This window comes from Cyanistes caeruleus, chromosome 2 (assembly GCF_971803275.1).
Source record: "Cyanistes caeruleus chromosome 2, bCyaCae1.hap1.1, whole genome shotgun sequence".
Lineage (NCBI taxonomy): Eukaryota > Metazoa > Chordata > Aves > Passeriformes > Paridae > Cyanistes > Cyanistes caeruleus.
In genome coordinates this window covers 64016491-64039127 of record NC_141702.1, presented here as the reverse complement: position 1 = coordinate 64039127, position 22637 = coordinate 64016491, and the positions used below count along the sequence as shown (strand labels likewise).

Below are 22637 nucleotides of genomic sequence, written 5' to 3'. Positions count from 1 at the left end.
CTCTGAGCTGGTCCTGCCACGCTGCTGTCAAAGTCATGGGAGAGGAGCAGACACAGAGGAGTCAGACAGATGCTCTACTGCCAGTGTCTAAGCTGGCCAAGACATGGGCCAGCCAATACAATTACAGGCATTTCACTAAACCCCTTTGTGCTACAATTTTTCCCATTTTTTGGGTTTGTTTGGTTGGTTTTTTCCCCTAAAAGTAACTGCTTTCAAATGCTGGTAACTTGTTTATGCAGGAATTGCAAGGTGGGAGCATCCTCTGTAAAAATATTTGTATTAAAATACTTTTTTTTTTTATTTATTTTTAAATTATTTTATTTTAAAAAAAAGAATATAACTTCACAACAATCATATTTTACACAAGAGGTAATGACTGGTATAAAAAATCATTTATATCACATCTGGAAACTGTTATAAATAACATATAATGAATAAATTGTTCAACTGTGACGGTTCCAGAAACTTCAAAACATTAAAACATATCTGTTCCCCTGAGTCTATCACTCTCTTTAGTAAAATAAACAATATTTTGCATTTTTAAATATTTTAGAAAATTACTTTTCATTCTTCCATTTCTACATGAAGTCCCCATTGTTCCTTGAACTGCAGTAGATACATTTCTTGGTCGTCAGATGATTCACCAGATACTTCTTTCTCACAGAGTCTGAACAAAATTCCTTCTTTGTCAGGATCATCACACTTGAATACTCCTTCACACACCTGATTTTCAACACTGGACAAAGTAGGAATATAAAGTCTTCCACTGTGAGGATCCCAATCAACTAAAATGGTGTGCCCATCACCTTTCTCTGTGAGGCCTCCTGTGATTTTTTCCAGCTTATGATAGGATGTCTGCCCAGATTTTTCAGTATCCAGGTCCATGAAGTTGATATGGGTCTCACCTGGCAATTCACCTGCTGCATCAACCACCTTCAAAGTAAGTTCCTCTTTCTTCTGTCCCAAACAAAGGCCTGCTACCCTTATCTCTAGTTGGGGGGAGTATGGCTGTCCTGTTTCCATATCAACCAAGTCCTCCAAAGCAATCTGTGGCTCACCCTGTAGCCCCCTGGGGACAGAAAACTTCTCTTCTAGTTTCAGACCAGGACTGAAGTCTTCAGCCCTTACATCATGCTCATACTCTACAACCCCTGCATTTTTATCTCTCCAGGTATTCTGTGTTCCAGATTGGCCATGAAATGCCCAATTTCCAGTCTTCTCCCCTTCCATTAAAGTACCTTCTTTGAGTGAAATCTCTTCACGTGAAATATCAAGCAAATATTTTGCTTTCAGGACTTGTTCAGAAAGCAAATCCTTCCCTTCAGTGTCATTGTAAACAGTGTTATAATGGGGACTTTTCCTTTCTGATAGATGATTGGATTCCTTAGAGTCATCCACATTAAAAGTGATAAGGTTGAGCACTATTTTTTCACTTGGTATGAAAACTTGTTCCTTGCATTTGTCAGTGTACTGCCATACCTAGAAAGGAAGAAATATTTTGAGTGAAGTATAATAAAAATACCATCTTGCTGCTTCTTATACCATCTTATATTTTTAAAATATGTTAGACCTTATTAGGAGGTTATTTCAACTTAGGGAAGAAGAAAGTTCATCATATAAGCATTCAAGAGTGTCAGTATGCTCCCCTTTTTTTATTCTATCTAAAGTAAAACTCTATTTTGGCTAGTTTTAATATCTCTTTCCTCCCCTTCCCCGTGTCAAAATTATGGTTAGAACAGTTCTGTCAAATATGGGTTTTGTTTCCAAACCAGCATAAACTCATGTAACTTTGGAGAAAACATCAGTCTTTGTTCTTGGACCGAAGATTACCAAATGTATTCCACTCCTTTTAACCAGTGAAGAGAAAGTGCAGTCACAACCAGTTCCTACAAGTGTCAGGTAACGTGTTAGTGCGTAACTTACAGAGAACAAAATAACACCAGGTTTCCTTTCAGAGAGGGAGCTACACATCACATTGAAGCACAGTGTACAGAACCTGTGCTGCGCAGTCTGCCACAGGCTGCTTTTGTGCCTCCATACAAAATCATCAAATTAAACAATAGAGATCTTTCTGAAATCAGTAAAATTTTTGACAGGAATCAACATTGTGTAGGCAGTGGTGGAGTGAATAGGAAAAACAACCAGAAGGTGCATTTCAGTGCTTTCAAGCTTGAATGGAAACCACTAATGGATGTACCAAGTAGTCTGAAGGGTCACACAGGTCAGAGGTGCTGGACCAGAACAAACAGTTTATTCCATGTCCCTCCAGCAACACAGGGGGCACATGTGGAACAGTTTGCATGTTGGGAAAGCCAGAGAGCATCATTAAAATACCAGGTCTATATTCATTTATTACCTTAATGTTGACTGAATCCAGAGGTGGAGAAATAAAATTGAAACTCCATTACGGTCATTACAAAGTGCAAGGAACTTAAAAAAAATCCCAACATTCAAATTACATCTTTATTAGAGAAAAAAAGCTATTGGAGTTAGGAGTTTAGTCTGCTACTGAGTGGGAATTTTTCACTAAGTAGCCCTTCATGCTCTTGGACTTTAAAGAGCTCTGTCCTGTTAGCTCCCCAAGAGACCAAGCTATCTCCCCATACCATGACCTGCATCCCAAGAACAAAACAAAGAAGAAGAAGACAGAGACAGACTTTTTACTAGGGCCTCTAGTGACACAGGACGATAGTTTTAAAATGAAAGAGGGTTCATTTAGACTGAATACATGGAATACATTCTTTACTGGGATGAGGCACTGGAATAGGTTTCCCAAGAAGTTGCCCTATAAGTGAGCAACAACGCTCCCTGTAAGTGCAAGTGCTCAAAGTCAGGTTGAATGAAGGTTTTAAGCATCCTGATCTAGTGGCAGATGTCCTTGCTCTTGTCACAGTGGTTGAACTAGATACCTTTGAAGGCCCCTACCAACGCAAACCACAGTTCTGTAGAAAAACCAGTGCCTTGTCAAGTGCAGAAGGTGTTTCTGTGCACATCTGAACACACTCCAATCCTTTTGAGCCCTTTCTGAGCTCACAGTCCCTCTGTCCTCCCCTGTCACCTCTGCACTCCTCTAGTCTTCCTCAGCAAGATCAGCATGTAGAAACCACCTCCCTTGTATCTCCCATCCCTGGTGTCACGCAGATTGGATTAACACTGAGGTCTTCATTCATTATTATAATTGCATGTTTATGGTTGAGCAACTTGCTTAAAGATACCTGTGAGAAAGTTCTGTTGAGCTCATGAGCTGGAAACAAGTAACATTTCATAAACTTTATATGTTCTTTCTAAAAACCAACCAACTTTGTAACATTAAGAAATTTGTGAGCATTTTTTTGAAAAGAGTGTATTTGAGCTGTCTAAATAATAAAATGTGTTTGTTTATACATTTTTGGGTGGTAGGGAATAGTATAATATTTCAAAGTATTCTTGAAATCCAGGTTAAATTATCTGTATGATGCACATGTGTTAAATCTTTCACAAACACAATTAAATGGAAAAGTCTGGTAATACCTAGTAATAGTCCAAGAAAACATCATGGTGTTTCTGTACTGCTCAATTGTCTTCCCTTTTTGTTTCTGAATTCAACAAATTAATAACTTTTGTTCAACTGACTTTGCACAGTGTGTCATCTTAGATAAATTCATGGAGTTCTGACACCCTGACAAACCTTGCTGAGTGCACCTCAGACCTTGCTTAAGGCAATGACTCTTCCCAAACCTACAGCTCTGTTCTGATCATTGCAAACTTGAGTTATTACTCATTTTTACTTGCATTTAATAACCCTCAATGTGGTTTTCTTCTCTTGATCTCAGTGACAACTAGAGCTTTTTTTTTGGAGCTAGCCACAGTTTCCTCCAAGGCTGCTTGGAACCCTGAAAAACACACAGCTCTGCTGTGAGTGCCAAGGCTGGCAGTCACATCCTGCAACAGAAGACACTTACCAGGTTTGTTGGATGTTTTTGTTTGTGGATGTGAATATACTTGTGCACACAATAGCACGCCACAGAAATAAAAAGCAGAGCCAGTATGGTAGGCATAATATATCCAAATGTGATTGTTATAGTCTCATCTTCTGTTTTATCTGTTAATAACACAGAAGTTTTCATTGTAACAAGCAACTTTTTAATGTATGTAGACAATAATATGTGTATTCACCACATTGCACTTTGGATACAGAATGCAAATGTTTTAGATAAACAAGGAATTTGCAGGAAATGAAAAAATATATATATTTGAGCTACAGGACAATTATTATTATTGTCTAAATGATAAATTAAATTCTAAAAAGAAGTAACAACATTTCCCTTAGGTTCTCCTGTTGCTAACTTCAGATCGACCCAGCTCTGCCATTCCCAAGCTGCATTCAAGGAGAAAAAAACATTCTCCATGCACTAGAACTCAAAGAATGCAGATACTTTTCTTCAGGGGTACTGATGTACCTTCCAGTCAGTCCCAGCTATGCTTTATTAGAGGCAGAATTTTTTCCATTGGTAGAAGTGCACGGAGAAGGGAGAAACCATGCTAATTATCACTCTCAAAAAATGGATACATAAAAAACTCAAAAATTCAATCACCATGTTTTTTTCTAATTTGCATCTTCTTTTTTTTATTCACCTTACACATACCTTTCAATGTAGTAATGCACTGTTCTTTGGAAAAGTCACTGTCCAAAAGTGGTGTGGTGACATGTATCTGTGCACTGACACAATAAGCTGTTCCAGGTTCTAACCAGGGCACAACCAAGGTCTTGTTGCTGATGGAGAAGAACCACTGGAAGACATTGAAAAATATTTTTCCCCTCTTTTACTCCTGAGATACAGAAAGGTCATGAACACACACATTTTATAGAAAGATTGATACTCTAAGAGCTGCCAGCTGCGTCCTTTTTTTCCAAATGCGATCAACATTCAAGTTACTTGTTAAGTCACATCCTCTCTGATTATTTTCTCTTCCAATTAAAGATGCTTGTACCACCACTGAATAATTTCATGCTTCGTATGAAGCAGGACCATTGGCCACTACTGGCCCACATTCTTGTGCTGATGTTGCAATAGAGCTAAAGCACCACTCCAGCCCTGTCCTGACAAACAAACTGATGACAGGCACATAGTATGGTTCCACAAAATATTTCAGACTGGGATGCTCTTGACAAGACAGGAGTCTTATGGTAACAGGATTTATGTAGACCTGGGAATCCAAAGTAAAGTAATTATTATATTTCCTGCACCTTTGTGAAAAAATGCTCAACAAACCAGTCAAACAAAAAACCCCAAACAAATACAACCAACCAAATCACTTCTGTCTACTACACATTTGATAATCTTGGCATTTCAAGAAGCACAGATTTAATAGGAGCAGTTCCACAGCCTTGTCAAAGCTTACCCGCTTCTTTGTTTTTTTATTGAGGACAGACACATTGTACTGCAGGCCAGGATACACTTGAAGCAAAGATATGGATTCTTCCTCAGGACTTTTCTTCCACTTCTCAGGAGCAGTCAAAATGATTATAATAGATCTGTCAGTAGAAGATACACTTACCATGGGTGGATCAATTTTAGCTGGAAAAATGAACATGTACAAAAAGCAGTCAAATTCAGCAGAGGCACACTGGCTTGACCAGTTCTCATCAAATCAATCATATTACATTTTTGCAATGTTTGGGGGAGTCTAGGTAGAGCTTTGAATTATTTATTTATATTGGTAGAAAATTATTTGGTCAGATAACTACAAGGTTCTTTACAGTGAGAAAGTGAAAACTGACTTGGAATTTTGACAAGAAATCCCTGTGACTTTACAGGATCAACAGCTTTGAAACTCAGTTTACTAAAATAGGCTGAATTACCAGTATGTTCTTAGATTATCTGGCACAGATAAGAAATATTGGGCTCTAGAGTGTGCTTACTGATTGGTTTAGTAAAACCTTTTCAAAATAAGAACTATTTATACTGTGAATGTGCCACAGATTTTATTTGCCTTAAGTAAGGCTTTACCATGATATTATTAAGAATTCAGTATATACCAGACTATATATATATATATATATATACATATATATATATCTCCAATTCTAATTTTATTATTACAATTACTTCTGTCAAGAGCAGAATAAAATAATAAATGTGAAGCAACTGTAAAAAAATGTAACTTCATGCTAGAATTAAAATATCATACACTATGAAGGCGCATGCAGTCTGAGCACACATTATTTATCAAGGCCATTGAAAATCTGGCTGTGTGCTTAGCTCTCCTTACTGTCTGTTAGAGGGTTAAATCGTGTGGTCTCCATCCAGTCAGAGCATGTCCCATTTAGGAATGCTTTAACACTTGCATAATATTGTTCTTCGTAGTCAGAGGTCTCACTGGAGAGGTCACACCATGTTCTGTTTATATTCCTGCATTCTGGCTTTCTAATCCATTTGCCAACACCGTATCTATATTGAAAAGAAAGAGGAAGGAGCTGTACAAAATCTATTTCCATTATATTTGTCACCTCATAAGATAATTTTCTCTGCTTTATTATGGGTGATAAAACAGTTTCCATGTTTAGCAGAAAACTGACATTTCAAGGAATCCCAGCTTCAGCTGAGATGAAACACAAGACTTCCACAAGTTTTTAATGAAAAATAAATCAGATTAGGCCCTACCCAGAAGAATCCAGATGAAATTAACTGGGATGTTAGTGATACTAATCTAAGTCAAGCTTTGCCTGTGCAGACCAGGGATCTCTCAACTTCAGTCTCCACAGCTTTAGCTTAAATTCTAAACACGCAATAACAGAGACAGGATAACTATATGGAAACAGAGTGTTCAGTCAGAATGGTCAGTGACTCATCCTCAAGTATGGACACAGATGATGCTCAGCGTCTCCAAGATGAATGACAGGAGACAACTCATTCCTGTCTGGTGCCTCGTTTACTAGTTTAAAATAAAGACTAAACTGGAACACAATGAACTTCAGAACCCTTCTAGTTGAAAAAAGGCCATATATCTGCTACCAACAATGCCTCAGTACTGACCAGCTCTTATACACTGGTAAAACAAACCAAGATTTCCTTGGAAAATTCCTATTTGGATTTACTCAGAAGGTCCTGCCCCTTAAATTCACATTAAGAATTCCCTCTTTGGCTGCTAATTAGAAAGGGTGTGTGGCAGCTTCTGCCTGACTGCTGGATCACTCACCAGCATTTTCTACCTACCTCAAGGCCTTGTTCTCCTGAGTGGGCACATGAGTGTTTTTGTGCTCAGTGTGAAAGATGGCCATACCTATGGCTGCAGACTCTCCATGGACCAGCTGGCCCTACAGAGTCAGTGCAGCCAGTTCTCTCTGAACACTTTACCTCCCATACAATAGTCCTGGTTTTGGCCAAGGACAGGGTTTATTTCTTGCAGTAGTCATGAGGGAATAGAGCCTGGAGCTGTGTGGGCATGGCCAAAATCCTGTTATTCAATACCATCTTCCATCACTGCCAGAGGCACAGGAAAGGAACTCTCCCTCCATTCCAAGAAGAAAGGTGTTCCTTTCCAGTGCAGGAACTGTGGTGGATGGAGCAGTGCAGTAACACTGGACCTGACTGAAGGGAGCTGTTTGGGTGGCATGGCTGGGGTCAGGTCAAGCTCTGCACTCTCTTTTTAGTACATTTTTATTGTTAATATTGCTGCTGTTACTGCTCATTGTCTTATCTCATTGCTGTTTCCAGTAAATTGTTCTTATCTCCATATTTGATCTTTGTCTTTTGTGCTTCCAGCTGGAGCTGGAGGGGAAGTGAGTGGCACCATGTTTCATTCAGCAGAACTACTGAATTGGAGAACACCATTCCTAAACCATAACAATAATTGTTGTTTACTCTGTAACTACCAAACACTTTCAAGTTACAGGAAATTTCTAGAGATTGACATTCATTTTACTGCTCTGAAAATGTTCCTAGATCGAGGGAAGTGTAAATATTAAAGGTAAAGATTGGGAACACTACATAATCTGTGACAATGGTGCTATACCTGTTTAGAAGCCAAATTTTTATCACTGCCCTTCAGAATGACACAGTGCTCTCTCAGCAGGAATAAAGGAAATGGAGTCTGGCTCTCATACAAATTCCTTGATACCCTACTAAGGTGCAGACCTTGACAATGTAAGAGCCTGATTCCAACCACATGACTTGGTTTTGTACAATGCTTGGCAACATCAGGGGATTTTCTCCTAGAGAGGCTTGCTGGATGAGAAGAAATCTGGGGGAGTGGGTCTGTCAGGAAAGAGCAATGACATACTGGGTATTATTAATATTGATTGAATCATACATCTCTATATCTGTTTAAAAGTGTACAGAGGATGTATGTGGACAGATACCAGTGCACAGCACAGTTCTTCATCCTTCTCTCTCATTTTAGGAGGAATGCCTCTGAAAGCTTCCACAGTATTAGACTGTTGCTTCCTACACTTCTTGCATAGGAAGAACATCTCCTTACACATTTTTTAGCTTGGTGTGAAGTAAACAGTGCCAGAAGCAGAAGTTAAAAACCACACTGCTAAAGTCTATCTCACACTTTAGTTCTTTCTTTACTTTGTATCAGCAATACCTTGCATGAAGTTGGGTTTTCTTTTTGAATTATTATTTAAAACTCTAACATAAAAGTCAGTGGGAGATAAACAAGCCAACTTACACTGCATATTTCACCTTGTAGAGTACTCCATCACCTGTGCCTTCTGGTGCTGACCAGTGAAGGACATTCTTCATATTTACAGATTCAAAACGGACATTCCTAGGGTTGGGCAAAGAACAATACAACTCTCCTGAGAAAAAAAATAAGAGAGGAACAACATGCACTAAGAATCAGCAAATACATACACTCCCAAAAGTAGCCAAATAGACAGAGTTTTTTTTAAAAGTTGTAAATTCTCCCTATTTTTAGCATATTCAAAGCATAATGTGGTTGGCTATGGAAAATCAATTTTTTTATAAGTGTCCTTACCTATCTCAAATTCCATCTTTATGAATATGTTTTTTCTTTAGCACAAATGGGTGCACTATTTATGAAAGGCATGGAAATTCAGGGACTGGAAGCTAAAACTAGAAAAGCTTGGCCTAGAAGAGACACACATTTTTAAAATTGCAACTGTATTTAAATATCAGAAAAATTTAACAATGAAAATGTAAAAAATATCCTTAATACCTCACTAGAGTCTTCTTCTAGCTGATTGGATTTTTAAAAGGCAAACCAGGCATTTAAAAAAAAGACACACAGAATCTACTGCAAACAGCTTTACAAACTGAAGTATGACTTTACTCTGGAGAATTGGACTGGATTATCACAATAGCCCCAGTGTCATTTGACCATCCCTTTTAATTCTCCAGAGAGTCAAAAGCAAACATCTACTGTAAGGTCACACATCCAACTTGTTGTTCATTGCACAAGCTTTTGAAATTAATAAATAGGCAAATTTGGGTATCTTAAAAACACAGTTTTAGCTCCTTCTAATATCCAGTACTAATCTAATACAGACTTGTATCTGTCCACATTGCTAAATTGCTTGCAAAACGAAGTCTGTGGGCCCAGGGGAAGAATCTCAAGTTCAAAGTTATGACTCAAGCCTCCGCTACTCCTGCCATGCTTTGGGGGGAGCAACCCTGAGACCAGCCTTCTCTGAGGCTGCCACTGCTGGGAAGGCACTTCCCATTGCATGTAGCTTCAGGAGCATAATAAGGAAGAAGAAAAGTGACTCTGGGTTTTTTAGGACTTTTCAGAACCCTTTAAACTCCAGGAATGCAATTCTAGCTCTTGAGATAACAAAATGAGGCAAATAAAGGGGGAAATAAAATATATCAACACAAACAGTGGGAACCAGTTCAAATGAATAGTCCTTGAGCTGTTACTTCTGTAAGCAGACCTTAGGGTATTTTTGTAGTCTATTTTGTTATTACTAGGGCAATATGTTCATCCTCCTATATATGTAACATATTGTTGCTTTTGTAAGCAAAAGTCACCACCATTTTCCTGATTAATGTGCAGCCTTCTATCTGTCTTTGAGCCAAACTGCAAAAGCTTTTTTCTCTACCATATATTTATTAAAACAATCTCCTTGAAATTCTGTAGAGACCTATAACTTCCAAGTGTCTCAGTTCAAACTCTTGATTTTCCAAGCCTCTAGCTGCTCTTTAATGCTGTACTGGTGTATGCGTGCATCTGTATCTTCTGATCACAGCACTGTTTATGGAAGGAACTTCTAATGTTGCTCTCTTTTATCTCCAGCACTTAGATAGTGTTCTGTGGCTTACATTTTCTAGTCAGAGAACAATTTTTTTTCAGGTATAATCCTTAGGGCAAGCTTATCTATTTGCAAAAAGTAGAAAGTCCCATTTCCTTGATGCTTGGATACAGAAATGTCCCATGACACTCAGCCTGTAAGAGCTCAACTTGGTTGTAGCAACATAAAGAAACTTCCAGGATGCCAGGGGATATAAAAGAGGCAAGTGATCCTCCAGGAATTTGCCTTATTCTAACACTTGCTTCCAAGTTGGAGATAAAGAATCTAGAAAATCAAATGTTTCCAGTTCCCTTATAAGAAATGTCCTCTGCAAATGCTTTAAGTGAATCCAAATGTAAAGATGAAGCCGCCCGGGAGAGCTGAGAAATTTTTTGCCTTTCCACATTTGTCCACCCTTATTTTAAAACATCTATATTCCTCAAGCACACTTTGAAGTAGCAAGAGTCATGTGATTGTCTGTTACATTAAAATATTTTTAAACCATTAATATGTGAAACTGTCTCTTTGACATTTTTAGTTGTTTAAAAAAATTTTAATTTCTTCCTCCCAGTGTGGTTTCTGCTGTGGTAAATGAAGTTTCAAAACAGAAACATTGACTGCAGCAGAGGAGCCAATCTCAGTATGCAGAAGCCGCAGAATGTATCTTTACAAGATCTAAGGTATTACAACACTGCTGGTGTGCTCCTACCTACCCCCAGCTCAGTGAGATTTAGAAGACAAAGGGACTGAGACCGTTAAGTTTCCATGAGATACAAAAACAGAGATTTGGTTTCTATTTCTGGTTTTACCCCTTTACTAAAGGGCTCCTGCCCTTAGAATAAATTGTGCAAGTTAGTTATACCTAACAATTCTGCACATGTAAAACAAGAATAAAACTACCAAACCCCCCTATGTTTCCAGGAAGAGTTCAGAATAATTTCCTTCACGTCTACTTCAATATCAATTCTGATCAAAAGTATCAGAAGGCATGTATAGAGAATAGATCATACATAGAACTTGAATGTTCCATGATTATCAGTCAGGAAGGGATTCTGAGTATATGCAACAGCTGCATGTTTCAGTCTTTTAACTTGCCTTCAGTCTTTCAATTTCTAGTCTTTAAACACATTACATCCAGTTATATTCTCATTTTATTTTCTTTTATCAGGATTAATGGCATGGGTGTCACATAGCACATTTTCAGTTTGTACTGGCCTAGGAGCAGAAATCAGTCACACATGTTGCTTTGCTAGGTTTAGTCTGCCACACTGATTGCTAGCAGTGGCTGTCATTCACTTTTCAGCACAACTAAGTCGTTTCACTTATTTATTGCATGGAAAAAAATGGAACCCTTATTACTGTCTTTGGAAAGGCTGTAAATCAAACCTTGAGTAATATCATTGTTTACATCTTCATGACTGATACCTGGACTGGAAATAAAGCAGTAATATAGGCTTGCAAACTTCACCACCACAAGGAACAGCCAAGTCCTGATCTCAGAATAATTTATAGCGAGACTCTCCAAAACAGATGTGACTTAGCCTGAAAACACCTTTGCATGTGAGTGAAAAACCCCATTGACGTCAGTGAGATTATTCGCATGAGTAAAAATCTGCATGGCAGGTGCTTCATCTTCTCTTTATGAAATCACTGCCTAGCTTTAAAAACCTGGTCCATTTCAATCACATAGAGCTCCCTGCCAAGTACATGCCTTGCTCAAGTTTGTTCAAAGCTCAGTTCTGGTTGTAGCCATTATCTATCTATCTACACCCATGCACAGACCACATACACACAGACACAAAGGTAAACACACACAATTTCCACATTACAACCACTACCCATTCAGTGCATCTGTGTTTTACCTGCTAGAAGGTTCCCCCTGCCTTGGTGACAAACAGCTGTGTTTAATGTCAGGCCTGAAGAACAAATACAGCTGCACTACCCACGTCCTCTGGCTCTAAACAGATTTTTTAGCTTTGCACTTCAGTTGGGTAACACAGCAGCTGCAAAGCATAAAAATATATAAATACAGAAAAGTTTAGATTAATTTTTTCTGTGCAGTGGCAAAAATTTTGGGGAGAAGGCAGAGGACCCACTGCAAGCTGACCTATTGGTATCCAAGTGCCTCCTGTGCAACCACTGTTGTTTACTGCAGCCCTCTCAAGCGGAGCGATCATCTGCTGTATTTACTGTGGCGTGGCACAGAGGTGCAAACAACAAATTATCCAATCAAATACAGCAACAAAGAAGATCACAGAACCCTCTAGACAACTGTAAGATACAATTTAAAACAGTGAGTGATGTGGAAAACATTAAGATAGAAAGATGAGCCTTATTGCTTCAGTCTTGCTCCCCATAGCAGTAAAAGCCAGTAACTCCTCCCCTACAGTCATCTCTGAATTCAAAAGAGGAACTGCTTTTCTGGCAACAGCAGAGACTTTGGCTTCAATTGTGGTCATATTTTCTTATACAAAAGTGGTCCTTGGGAGCACCTCAAATGGAAGGAGAAACTTTTGTGCTGGATCCTGAATTTGTGGGCATCACTGTGGCTGTGTCTCAGCATTTGCAGCTGCCATGGATTGAGCCCCCACTTCCACACCTCAGAGAGGGGACAGCCTTGCAAACAGGCTGAGTCCCTGATTTGCCTTTTCCCTCTGGTAGCTTAGACCCACCAGTGAAGCATCAAGCAACTAAGGATCAATCTAGGATACACTGCTTCTGGCAATGAATGCTCTAAGCCAATGCTCTTTCTTTAGTCTTTCAGTTCAGCTTTGGGTAACTTCCACCATATTCCTATGACATCTTGTTTACTCCTTCTGTGCTGTTGTTCTTCATTTGTGAGACATTTTTTTCTCTCCTCCTTCAGCTCATCTGTTTTGTTTGTTATGTTGTTCTCAGTGAAAAATAGTTCTTCAAACACATATCTAAGTATAACATAAAAATAAAAACGGTCATACTCAGAGCAAATGTCCATTTAGCATCATGTTCAGTGTCCCTCAGAAGCAGAGTGTTGGGGCTGTTTTTTCTGGCACATCTCCAGCTCCAGGCAAGTTGGCACCAGCCATGCAGGAATGCAAGGGAGTGCACCAAGTGGTAAACAGGGGGACTGAGCCAAAATTGGAGATAAGAAGTTACATAGAGGAAGAGAAACCCAGCAAAGCCAGGAATATACTTTAGCAAACTTATTACTTACTTATCATCTTAGCAACAATTTTAACAAATGAGTAAACATTTTAAAAATTAAGTGATACTGAACACTTTTTTCTGTGCAGATTCTTTTTGACTTGAATTCCGCAGACTGAATAATGAGGAAGAGGAGCAGGAGGAAGAGGAGAGGTATGTAGGAACCATTACAGCTGAGCTCATGGTGGCTTGCTGGAACTCTGGTATTGCTGGGTATGAAGTCAGGATAGTGAAACCCTTTGACCTGAGAGGCACTGGTGGGAATGGGGGGAGGAGCACAGAGGTGATTTCCTGTTCAAGTCATAGCAGCCCTCGAGAGCTAACCACAAAGCACGATTTTTGCTCTCCCACAAGAGGAGCCTGTCACTCCCATCACTGTTCAGTCATTCAGTCATCCCAGCCTGTTCAGAGGGGGCACAGGGGGCAGAAAGATGGACAGTAAGGCAAACATAAGACTGCATGAAAACCAGGTGGTGCAGCAGAGGGAAAAACTGGAGGAAAGAGGTGGGGAAAGAAGGATGAGACTGGGGCACATGGGGTTTGTTTTTTAAGAAATGGGCAGAATGCCATTGGAAACAGGTGAGCCTGAGGAGGTAATTTTGTCAGAGTGTGAGTGGAAATACAGCCTGAAGAACAGGAGATACAGAAGTGGAACTGAAGCTATGACTTGCCCTGACAGGCTCTCCTCCTCCATGTGAAGCCTTACTGTTATTTATCCAAACCATGTCCTAACTTACAAAAAACACCTCTAAAGAAAAGATTGGTCAAAGGACATTTCAGACTCGGTCCAGAAATACCCAGCTTCAGAAAGGAGGAGAAAGTCTTCCCAGTCCATTGAAGGCTTATTAGGAGATAGCTGGAGAGGACCATGGCAGCTGACACCCATTCCTTTTTACTAACTTGTATGAAATAAAATAAACTGAATTTTCTTCCCACTGTGTTGAAAGTTTGCAAGTACAGGAGTAGAGCTCCTACCACCTTACCCATCCTCTACTGCAAACACCTTTGCTTGATACACTCCAGCAGGCAAAAGTTATTTTAGGTATGTTTTCTACTAATTCTGAGCGACCAATACTGGCCTGAAACGAGCAAACAAGGGGAGTGAAATTCAAGGTGCGCTTGTCTAAAATTAGTCACAGCCCTTTCAAGGCTTTCAGAGGTGTAATCTGACTGAGTTGTTTTGTGCTTGATGGTTTGGTTTGGTTCCAGTTTGGTTCTTTTTGTTTTGTTTTTTAATTTAAAATGGAAAGGGGTTTTGTTAAGTTTGGCATGCAAAATCATTTTTTGCCAAAAAGCACTACACTAATTTTAAAATTAGTGGTGACACAATGCCATGACATGATAGTTGTTTTTTAAAACAGATGTTTTGAAATTATATGAAATACTGAAATTTTCCTGACTGTTTAGCGTTTCATGTTGAGGTTTTTCTTTTCTACCAAGAACATGTTTAGCACTACCAAGTTATTACTGCGTAGATCAATCACATTGAACAGCCTAGAAAATGCAAGCTTAGTTAGAATACTTCTGACATCTTATATTTGTTTTTTAAAATATCCAAAACTTAAGCTTTCTATTTGAAATATTGTAAAAATTATGCTCTGTGACAGTTATCAGTCAAATTGCCCTACACTACATTTTGATACAGTCCTAATCCATCTTTACATAACATATCTATTTTTTACATATAAACTGAGCCAAAATTGTTTGGCTTCCATCATTCAGCACTGACTAACAGCTATTAGGCAACAACAGTCCAATTAGAACTAACAGCATTATATTTATTGCCTAATAGATGTTGCTCCTTGCTCTGTGACCTACTGATGGATTCTCTAGAAAAGGGATTTTGCTTTTCTTGGGAATCAAAACAATTTTAATTAATGAAATGCACATTTCTGAATCCATATTTTGCCTTGGACAGGAGATTGAACATAACATTGATGGGGGATAAGCACTTGCCCTTCTTTCTGAGGGAAAGGCAGTCCTAAGAAGATGAAAGTTGAACACCTTCTTCTGCACCTGAAATCTGAGAGGAAGGACCAACACTCCTAGAAAGCTTGTAATACCTCATCTCTCACAGGCAGTGCCTTTGGGAAGGATTTGTTTGTGGAGAACTCCTGGGGCACCCCTCCATTGATGTGAGACTCTGAACAGAAATAAGCTGCCTCTAAACAATATCCCAAGTTACCGACATACCAAGTACAAAGAAAAGAGCTGTATGCCATTTTAAATTTTTATCTAGAGATGGTCCTGAGTTCCAAAATTCAGCTTACAAAGTTCAGCTTCTTAAAATATGGGAGCTCTTGTTTGGCTCATAAGAGGTGGCTTTTCTCTCTCTTACTTGCAGATGATGAATAAGATGTCTTGGGGAGAACTCAATCAGAAGAAATCTGTAGAAGCGAAAACTATAAAACATAAACAGGAACTACACACACACACACAAAGGACTTGAGCTGTCCTAAACACTTGTTTCTCTTGGAATTAAGACTATAAAGGTCACTAGACAACAAAAGCCATGGAAAGGAATGGTTATCAGCTACAGCAGTGAACCTGAGTGATTGCACAGGGAACTGCAATGCACATGTAAGCTTCGGGCTTTCATCACAAATCCCAATGGTGCTGGAAGTGCCTCTATGGAATGAACTGCCTCCTTTAACCATTTTAATCTCTAATTATCAGGCAATAAGAACTTGTTAAATTGAGGAATCATACACAAGGCCATGTACAAGGGCTCGATCGCAGTGTTGTCTAGAATAGCCTGGCATGAGATTGGAAGCTGGAGATGAGAAGGTAAGGAGGAGCCTTTCAGCTATATCAACATGACACTCTTTCATATACTGCAGTTCTCCTTATGCCAATATTAATTTTTATTTATTTATATGTTACATTTACTTCTTTTTCCTTCACAGTAGGGGAGACTGAGGAAATACTGTGTAAAAACACCAAGCTCAACCCCCACTCGCCTTATTCTTCCACTCATATTACTGAAGCTTTATGCTCTGTCTGGTAAGGACACAGATTATCACCAACACACATGTATTTCAATCCTGCAAAGTATATAGACATATACTAGGTTATACAAAAGCTATATGCACAAAATTTGCAAGCCAAGAGTTTAAAAAAATCATTATATTTTACTTTTTTTTCCCCCACACTGTTTTTCCTTTCTCTAGCCTTTTATTCTGTATTTCCCAGAACAACATGAAAATAGATGTTTTGTACATTCCAGTACAGTTCTACTGACTATGAAAGAAAACACATCAAAATTTGCTTAAAGGGAGGCTTGAGGCTGTTTCTCAAGCTACTATTTATTACTAAAAATATGACAAAGTGGAATACGAAAGATGTAAATTGAATCAGGTGTGTCAATGCAGAGCAAGAAACTTACACAGTTACTAGAAAACATTAAAAAGGGGAAGCTTTCAAGATTGCAACATATGAAATGTAGTTGATATAGCCACGTATCAGCTCCAGTGGGATCTAAGGCTGGATGTATGCTAGCAAGGACTGCAATCCAGAAAAAGCAGGTCTGTTAGATTAAAATGTTTATACTGAAAAAAAACTTGTTTGCATTATATAAATTTCAGGTTTTTGCAATTTAACGTTGGCCCAGCTGTACTTGCACTAGATACACTGATGAAGCACATCTTCAAGGACAGCTTAATCCAGAAGAAATCAAGTACCAAGACTGTGTCACAATACAGACAAAAGTACAGTAAGAGAAATGATGGAGATTTGCTTCAAAATCACATACCTTACCTGAATGAAAATAGTAAAATATGCCTTAAATAAATAAAAATGCTTCTAGTTTCGCTGTACATCATTCAGGCTCATTTCCCTTTCCTCAGAATAAGAACACTCTGTAGTAGTCAGTACATTCCTTCTTCTGTATGGATCTACAAGAGAGAGACTGGACTCTATGGGCCAAGGATTTCAAGATTTCTCTAAGTACAGAGGAATGTGGTTAGAGAAACCTCCCATAAATGCAAGCAGAAGGATTTAAGATGAAGCTTGGTAAGCTAATAGACTAGTAGTCTACCACTTAGAAAATTCAGGCTGTTCCTTTAGGTCCTTATCAGTTCCTCACAAAAATTGCTAAACTCCTCCATGTGGTAAAGAGGAACGTGCTTGAACATGCTCGAACATTTCTTGATCCCATTGATTAAAAGAATTAATTTTCCATTTTATTTCACATTTTCTGCACTTTTTTATTTGTTCTACAGTACAGATTTTTAAAGGGTTGAGTGAAACCAATTCATAAAAACCCTGATTGCAATGACAAGTGAAATTTTTATCCTTGCTCAGATAGTCTGTTTGTTAGATACAGTTCATAGACAGCAGAGCCTGAAAACAGAACACTGTTAGAGACTGCTGGAACAGTAGATGTAACCCAGTAAGGGTAAAATAATGCCCACTAACACATCACAGTGAATACAAAAGGTGTTTTGCAAAGGTCAAACTGTAATTTAGCATTTAAAGGCTTCTGCTAAGGAGTTCAGAAAGTTACTTGACAAGAGATCCCAAGGAGACAGACACAGGAGAGATCCCGTAAGATGTAAGATTCTCAGTCTGCAAAGTCCTGCTGTAGAACTGCTTTATGTGGCACTTGGGTCCTGGTTCCTTCTTTAGGAGCAAAGTATCCAAAAGGGACTTCTCTACCTATCATGTCACTTCAGAGAAAGCACATGAACACTGTTCTACACTTCATATAATTTCTTCTGTTATTAGCAAAATACTGCTAGACATTAATTACACTAACATTTATGGCCTCATCTTGAAAAAGATGAAAATGGAAGGTCTAAGCCTTCAGTGAAAGGCACAGCTCTCCCTTCCATGCTGGTATTGCTGACTGTCAACAAAACCCTGCAATCGTGTCCAGCTAAAACCTCAGGAATGTGCAAACAGATTCCCTCCTGCCTTGAACAACCACTAGACAAAAGCAGCGTAACCCCCTTGACATTTTCCTAAACTTTCTTTGGAATCAAAACCAGTAGTAACCACATTTTAAAGTTGTTTTTTTTTTAAAGAGTAACTGAATGCCAGTTGTACAGATTTTCCACAACACTTGCACCGATCACCACTGGACTTAGATGAAAATTATGTGGTCAATTATTTAAAAATAAGCTGGCATTGGTACCTCTGAAAGCAACTCAGAATCACTGATGCATACTGGAGTAGTTTGTCAAAAGAGTTAACTGGGACACAGTAGTTAGTGGTGCTCGAAGGCATTTAGGGTATGAAGAACTCTCCAGCTCTCACAAGATCACAAAGTTTTGCTGTGCAATTACATGGGAACAGACTCCCATTTAGGCTGAGTTTTGGAGGCAACACTTGCAGCAGAGAACAAAAGCACAAAGGCAGAGTAGGTTTCTTAGGTCTGCTGATCCCTCCTATGCCTTGCTCTGCTTTTTAACAGGACTTATGTAGGAAAAAAAGAAATAACGTATGATTTTAACACACACACGCCAGGCTACAGTTTATAAACTCATTCCCACTGGGAAACATCCTTGTCCATGCCGAGATACCTCGCTCTTTGAGCTGCTCCCACGGCCCACTCCTGCTGCCGCCTATTTTGCTCCCTCTGTCTCTGGTGTTTGGATGCGTGGCTGCCACCATATGATACAGTCAACACGTGGGAGAAGGGATTGGAGCCACTCAGGACACGAACCCACGAGCTGAGCATCTCTGCCAAAACCCCACCCTGACTTTTGTTTTAACCTAGCTCTTGACTGCTCAGTTAGACTCCTCAGGGTGGTGCCTGTCAAGTAGAAAGGAACCGACAAACATCAAAGGTATCTGAGGAATTACCCAAACGGGTATAATAACTATCCCAAGAGCACGCTATCAACTTAGCGCTGACAGCAAAATCAGTACAGAGCTTCGTAAAACCGACTCCCAGCTTCATTACAGAGAAAAAGGAAAAGATGAAGCAACATCACAGAAATACTCAGCTCTCCTCCTCCTCCTCCTCCAGCCAAAACCACGAGAACACCACATGCACGGCACGGAGCACCCGAGCCTTGCTCCGGGGCTGGCACTCCCAGCCGGGGAGGGATGCGCGGTACCCACCTGTGCTCGCCGCGGGGCTCGGCAGCGACAGCAGCGACAGCAGCGACAGCAGCGACAGCAGCGACAGCAGCGACAGCAGCACCCGCAGGCCGGTGCCCATCGGGGCCGCATCTCCCGGCCCGGGGCGCCCCGCGCCGCGCAGGGGAGGGAGCGGGAGCGGGAGCCGGGCAGGGCAGGGCAGGGCCGGGCAGGGCCGGGCAGGGCAGGGCAGGGCCGGGCAGGGCCGGGCAGGGCAGGAGGAGGGAGGAGGAGCCGGGCGGGCCGTGCCGCTCCTGCGGGGCCGTGCGGACGGGCGGGGGGAGCTGCGAGAGCCGGCAACGCTGCTCCGGGTCCCGCCGTGACACCGTCTCCAAGCTGCGGGGTGATTTCTGCTGCATCCCTCGGTGCTTTCCCTGATGAATAACTCTCCCTCGAAACCACCGTAAGACGCGAGTGGGATGCTCTTGCACACCCTCTCTTTCTCTTTTTTATTTTTATTTTTTTTCTCAGAGGAAGCTGAAGGCTAAAATGGTACCTCACTGCTTGTTCAAAGATACGATTTTCCCCACTACTTCGCATTTAATTGCGTATTTGAAGATGGAAAGAGGCTATGGCGTCTCCATTCTTGGAGATACTAAAAATCCCATCTGACAGAGCTGAGCATCCTGTTGCACCTGAGCCCGGCTGGAGCAGGAGGGCTGCAGAGGCACACTCCCACCTCAGCATCTCTGGACTTGTGAGAAATAACATGTTTGCACTGCGAACTGAGCTCTCGCTGAGTGTGTGTGAAGCTGCTCAGTGCAGCCCTCACTGAGAGCAGGAGATGAGGGAACCTGAGAGGGTGCACGCTGTGCTTGGGGGGTGCTACAGGCTGAATACTTGGGGAGGATCTACCAGTTGAAGGTGCTGGGACATCAGCCCTTCTTCCCTGAGATGGACTCCTGTCAGCTCCTTTCCTACCAACTGACCTCATTTGCTGTCCTCCCACTTGTTCTGTTCCCTTCAAGTTTACCTCCTCCGTCTTGGCACCCTTTTGCCAGTTTTTGATCTCTTAGTCCTTTCATCACCAGCCACTTCCCTCAGGCCTTTATGCATAAAAAGGATATCATACAAACAAGAGCCAGGTATTAACTCAGCTGCTACAGATCAATCCACTGAAGTGAAGATCAGCATGAGCTGACTGGTAAAACAAGAGGCTGTCTGGAAATTATTGTCTTCTTTGTCTAATTCTATCTGCAGAGGAAGAGAAACTGTACACGGTGCATATATAGGGTAATATATATTGTAAGTATGTACATACATAGAGACATATACACAAGAGTGAAGCACCTGATGGACCTCTCTCCCCAGCTTCTGTTTTCATATGTGTTCTGTGTGTTTCCATGGAAACACTGGTTTCTCTCCCAATTAGCTGACTGTCACTCTGTCTTCCCTGCAATTCCTGGGTTTTTTGCCTGTTGTGCTGCCTGTGTTAGGAAGGGGGTGCTTTAACTGGAAACAGAGGCCCACTCTGAAAGTGTGGTGAGAAAAGGAGGTTTCTAGCCTCAATTCTGACTCCACTGACAAAACAGCTGTTCAAAGTTCAAAGTCATGGTCACAAGGCAAGTTATCCTGCTTGCTCCTAGCCTTAAGTACACATACAGAGAGTGGTGAGAGGACCGATAGTGAATGAGATACTCAACTGGATGGTATCTTTCCTGTCAATAAATTTTGGCCAGATTTTTCACAAATACTTTGATGAAAGATGACACCACTTTCTCTGACTGGAAGAATTTCTGCATTCAGCTGAAACTTCTTGCACTCTTGTGGATAAATGGCATTTTAAGCAGATGTGGGGAGAGGAGGCTTTCTGGTGTTTTTTTAAATTCCTCTGTGCTTGGTCTTGGAAATGTCCCAGCTAACTCGATTTAGGAAGACTTCAGACTGGCTTGAGACTGGAAACTTTGTCACGAGTGGCTGAAGTTTCTGAGTATTATAAAGAGTGAAAGTAGCCCCTCAATTTCAGTGTCTCATTTTCCTTTTTTTTTTTTTTTCCCAAAGAGAAAAATTAAATACCCTTTTCCTTAAAGACTTTGGCACTGCCAATACAATTTGCTATCACCTCTGCCTGCATCTTCACCCATGACAGTGGAGCTTTGTCTCCATTGTAGTTTGATCTTCCTCTCCATCTCTATTTTTTTTTTTTGTCTAAAATAAAAGATATACATAAGAAATTAATGACAGAATAATCTCATTTTAGCTGTATAGGATCTCATTTACATTACAGTAAATTTGCATATAGATCTCAACTTCTGCAGATTTACTCCAGATTGATTGTACAAGAGAGTGGTTAGGTGTAGAATTTAACTGCTGTACAAAGTGGCTAAAAGACAGAAGAGGGTGAAAAATTTATTCCTTATTATAAAAAAATAGTTCAATAAGTTAATTTAGCTAGACAATGGAAGATGTCAGAAGAATATTTAGGATTTTGGATCATAAATTAAAAAAAAATCCAGTCCTTGACATTTTGATTTATTCTCCTTTTTAGCTGAGTGTGGAAATGGTGTTGGTATAAGCTTCTGCCTTTGTCAAATTCGTGTAAAAAAGAGATTATAATCTTTCCTGATAAGAGGCCATGTGACAGGTGTTCAGGAGCACTTTGCTCCTCCAAGGAACTTGCTGGCAGCCTCAAGAGGTTTTTTCACCTGACATCCTTAGCCCTAGAATCCCAGCAGGAGGGAGGAAATTCTGTGCTTGATAGGCTGGGGAGTGTTAAACAGCTAGATTGCATCAATCTGGGATTAGGAGCACCGTTTTTGATTTTATTTCTCTTTCCCTGATCACAAGAGCTGCAGTTGAAATCAAGTCATAGTTGTGCTTTTCAGCAATCCCCCTATCATTCCCAGTACTGCTCAAATTTCTAAGAAATATGTTTATTTTGTGGAACAGTACACACACAGCTTTTGGCTCCAACACTACCTGTAATCCCACGCTCCTTCTCAGTTACTGTTGGCTTCCATTGGAAATTTGCCTGTGTGAGGCTGGCAGTGTCTGGCCTTGTGTTTCTGCCAGTTGCTGGTGATATGTTGATTGTGCTTGGGTGGTGACTGTTGCTGGGCGTGTTAGCAGGCAAAGAGTGAGGTAGATGGACTGCACAGATACTTCTGTGGACTGTATTTATTGTCTGAAAGCA

At 40.3% G+C, this 22637-nt stretch overlaps 1 protein-coding gene across 2 annotated transcripts; it reads right to left on the bottom strand.

Annotated features, from left to right (window-relative positions):
• Positions 1-288: 288 nt before the first annotated feature.
• On the bottom strand, positions 289-19689 carry IL20RA (interleukin 20 receptor subunit alpha). 2 transcript variants are annotated; one of them, XM_023923512.2, is made up of 7 exons: positions 19487-19689; positions 8656-8785; positions 6253-6431; positions 5383-5558; positions 4626-4770; positions 3942-4081; positions 289-1479 (listed from the first exon to the last, which is right to left on the bottom strand). In XM_023923512.2, the coding sequence occupies exons 1-7, from the start codon at positions 19584-19586 to the stop codon at positions 565-567; spliced, it is 1785 nt and encodes a 594-aa protein (XP_023779280.2). In that variant the 5' UTR covers positions 19587-19689; the 3' UTR covers positions 289-564. The 2 variants fall into 2 exon arrangements, with proteins under 2 accessions (XP_023779280.2, XP_023779281.2); XM_023923513.2 differs by having other exon boundaries at positions 8656-8754; positions 19487-19654.
• Between the last annotated feature and the right edge of the window lie 2948 nt (positions 19690-22637).